This window comes from Protomyctophum parallelum (genome assembly GCF_964188405.1).
Source record: "Protomyctophum parallelum genome assembly, chromosome: 6".
NCBI classification, from domain to species: Eukaryota; Metazoa; Chordata; class Actinopteri; order Myctophiformes; family Myctophidae; genus Protomyctophum; species Protomyctophum parallelum.
The window spans coordinates 15,250,512-15,254,292 of NC_139701.1; the positions used below are offsets into that span (position 1 = coordinate 15,250,512).

A 3,781-nucleotide genomic window follows, 5' to 3' on the forward strand; every position below is an offset into this window, starting at 1 on the left:
TTCCTATTAAAGCCAGAATTGATTTTAAAATACTTTTATTTACTTTTAAAGCTCTACATGGGCTGGCCCCGCTGTATATCGTCGACCTACTGCCTCCTAAAACCAATGTCAGACCTCTCAGGTCCTCCAACAAAGGTCTGCTGAAAACAGTCCGTCCGTGCTGAAAACTAAGGGTGACCGGGCTTTCGCTGTGGTAGCTCCTACCCTATGGAATGCCTTGCCTTTGGCATTGAAAAATGCTGAATCAGTTGACGGTTTTAAGAGACTCCTAAAGACTAATTTATTCCGTAAATATTTCTCCCATGTACCTTTGACCTGATTCATTGTATAGCCCTATGTCTTTGTTCTGCCTTGTTTGTTTTTGTTCTGCTCATTTATATTGTCACAACTGTATATGTTCTGTGTGTTCTGTGCTTCTATTGTTTTTACTGTGTCAATTGTTCAGCACCTTGTAGCTTTCCTTCGAAAGGTGATTTATAAATAAAATGTACTTACTTACTTACTTACTTACTAAACAAACATCAAAGTCCATTGACTTGGCTGGCACAATATGGCCGGCATCATAGGTGCTCTAAAAGATTTATGTTGTAAGTGATCTGAACAAACATAACACATCCAATAGACTTGGCTGCCTAATCTTCAAAAGCCATGCATTGGAGGCCCCTCAAACAACACACATCGAAACACGTCCATGGCAGGCAATGACACTTTTTGGGCAAAACTGACCTGTAAATTCCATATTTGGGCATTGCAGAGTCATTGATACCGAGAGTGTGACATCACTTTTTGGGCAAGACTGAAGTGTAAATTACATATTTGGGCTTCTCAGAATTATTGATAACGAGAGTCTGGCCTACAGACCAGTTCATAAAAAGCAGCTTCTCATTGTAAAGCCAGCGTCCTGGTCGTTGGGATTGTAGCAGAACAGTGGAAAGGTAGCAGCAGCATGGCTGCTAACGTTTGCAGATCAATGCTGTCTCATGCTGCGACGGCGGCCAGGAGTTCACCGTCTGTCTTCTCCAGGGGGAGGATGCACACCGTTACTCTGATTCCCGGCGATGGAATCGGCCCGGAGATCTCCGCAGCCGTCATGAAGATCTTCGAAGCAGCGAAGGCTCCAATCCAGTGGGAGGAGAGAAATGTAAGGGCCATTAACACTAGGAAGTCTGAGCAGCCGTTCTGACCGAATTTGAGATTTCAACGTTTATTTTCTTAGCCCATGGAGTCCAGAGAAAGTTCCCCTTGCATGACTTTGTCTAAATATTCGATTGAAATCATCTCTGTTTTTTTTTCCATTTGAAACGTTTTGTAAATATGATTTTAGGCATATATCTCTTACTCAGTCTGACTATAATCGGCCCAATCGACCGCTCTCCCCCTTTATCCCCCGCTCGTCTTTTGTTTGCGCTGCTTGATAATGGTGTTAATGGTGATTCCCCGACATTTCCTTTTCACTTGATATCGTTTCGTAGAGAGCGCCTACACAACCGATTTATATACCAAATGAAAGCCCCAATTCCATAGTTTACATGGTATTTTGAATCTTTTTAAATGAGCAAAAAATGAGCGAGTTATGATTGAAAGAAAGTGGAGAAAAAAAAAGAACACAAACAGAAGGCATTCTTGTTGTTGTTGTTCAATCCTGCATTCCATGTCCAACGAATTAAATCATATACGTTTGGCTGATTAATTAACTTGGAATTTGTTTATTATTTTGATAAGATAATAGGAATATGAATACAATGATTATTATCATTGTTATTATTATTATTATTGAATGCTCGGTTACGACCCGACATTTACTTTCCATGAAGCGAGAACGCTTGCTGATGCGCGATACAAAATAAAGTGTTTGAAATAATTCCAACCAGATAGACCTCCCGAACCGCTAAATGTTTTGTCAGTCAAAAGAACAGTTCTTTCTGCAAGCGACGTGGAACGTATGTAGGCCTGCTGCTGTGGATTAATTTGTTCTGGCATATAGGCTCAATATCGCCAGCTCTTTGTCAGTCAAAACTTTCCTTTTTCTCTCTCTCTCCCTCTCAGGAAAGCATGTAAATGTCTATTTAGTGTGCAAGGCTTACATCCGGTCGTGTACCTGTCTGTATGCGCCGATTTCCATACACAATACATACACGATCCGTATCCTCTCCTCACCGGATGTTGAATTCACAGTGCTAACGGCCGACAAATGCGATGTTTTTTATTAATTAAACTGATATAACAACATAACGTGGCTAATAATTGTTTATTTGGAATGTACTTTGGCTGGTAATTTAGGTAGATATAACGCGACTCACTTGTATAAGTAATTTACCGCGGACAGGCCGCATTTAATGCAATACATTGGCTTTAGTAATGTTGTTAGCTTATAATATTAGCAACTGTAAGCTAACGGCTGGAGGACTACGGACAATCCGGTCAATAACATCATTACACTTAAACATTAATACAATTATGTCATGTTTACATGCCTAGTCAAGCAGTCTGTACATCGCGTGGGGTCACATGTATTAATTACATCGATAACACACAAGAAAAGACAAGTGATCTTTGCTCTTTTGGAAGAAAAAAAAAGGACAACAAAAGGCAGCAACGCGACACTCTTCCATGGCTATGTTGCAATATAGTAACGGGCAACGGCAAAATATATATTTTTCACATGTATTATTACTTTTATACATTTTAGGAGTAAAAACATGTGTTAAGAAACATATTATGATTTAATTCGTTGGAAATGGGATGCAGGCTTGAACATGAACAATGTCTTCTCCAGCTGGAGAGGGACGATCAGTGGGGGAGAGAGTGGCCAATCAAATCGCACCAAAAACACGGTCCCCCTGACCGTGAGCCGACTGAGTAGTAGTGAAATTTTTTCAGACTTCCTAGTGTTAAAGGCCCTGGACACACGTGGACGATCCCCCCAGACGCCAAGGAATCCATGGACAAGACAAAGATTGGCCTCAAAGGACCCCTCATGACCCCCGTTGGTGCCGGACACCCCTCCATGAACCTGCTGCTAAGGAAGAGCTTTGAGCTGTACGCCAACGTGCGCCCCTGCGTCTCCATCGCGGGCTACGAGACCCCCTACGCCGACGTCGACCTGGTCACCATCCGCGAGAACACGGAGGGAGAGTACAGTGGCATCGAGCACGTGATCGTGGACGGCGTGGTGCAGAGCATCAAGCTCATCACGGAGGACGCCAGCAGACGGGTCGCCCGCTACGCCTTCCGGTACGCCAGAAACAACGGTAGAAGCGCAGTCATGGCCGTGCACAAGGCCAACATCATGAGAATGTCCGACGGCTTGTTTCTGAGGATGTGCCGGGAGGAGGCCCGGAACTTTGAGGACGTCCACTTCTCCGAGATGTCCCTGGACACCGTATGTCTCGGCCTGGTGCAGGACCCCAGCCAGTTTGACGTGCTGGTCACGCCCAACCTGTACGGTGACATTTTGAGCGACCTGTGCGCCGGTCTGATCGGAGGACTGGGCGTGACCCCCAGTGGCAACATGGGAGCCGACGACGTGGCCATATTTGAGTCGGTCCACGGCACGGCTCCAGACATCGCAGGCCTGGACAAGGCCAACCCCACCGCCTTGCTGCTCAGTGCCGTCATGATGCTGAGACACATGCGCCTCCACGCTCACGCCCAGAGGATCCAGACCGCGTGTTACGACACCATCCGAGACAGGAAGGTTCTCACCAAGGACTTGGGCGGCAACTCCAAGTGCTCCGAGTTTACAGATGAGATCTGCCGTAGAGTTCAGGACATAGAATAA

The 3,781-nt window shown here is 45.1% G+C and overlaps 1 protein-coding gene across 1 annotated transcript; it reads left to right on the forward strand.

Annotated features, from left to right (window-relative positions):
• Positions 1-946: 946 nt before the first annotated feature.
• On the forward strand, positions 947-3,781 carry LOC310859861 (isocitrate dehydrogenase [NAD] subunit alpha, mitochondrial-like; the record flags this gene model as incomplete). Its single annotated transcript, XM_083766628.1, has 2 exons — positions 947-1,141; positions 2,882-3,781. 2 exons carry the CDS (start codon positions 947-949, stop codon positions 3,779-3,781), a joined length of 1,095 nt encoding a protein of 364 aa, XP_083622754.1.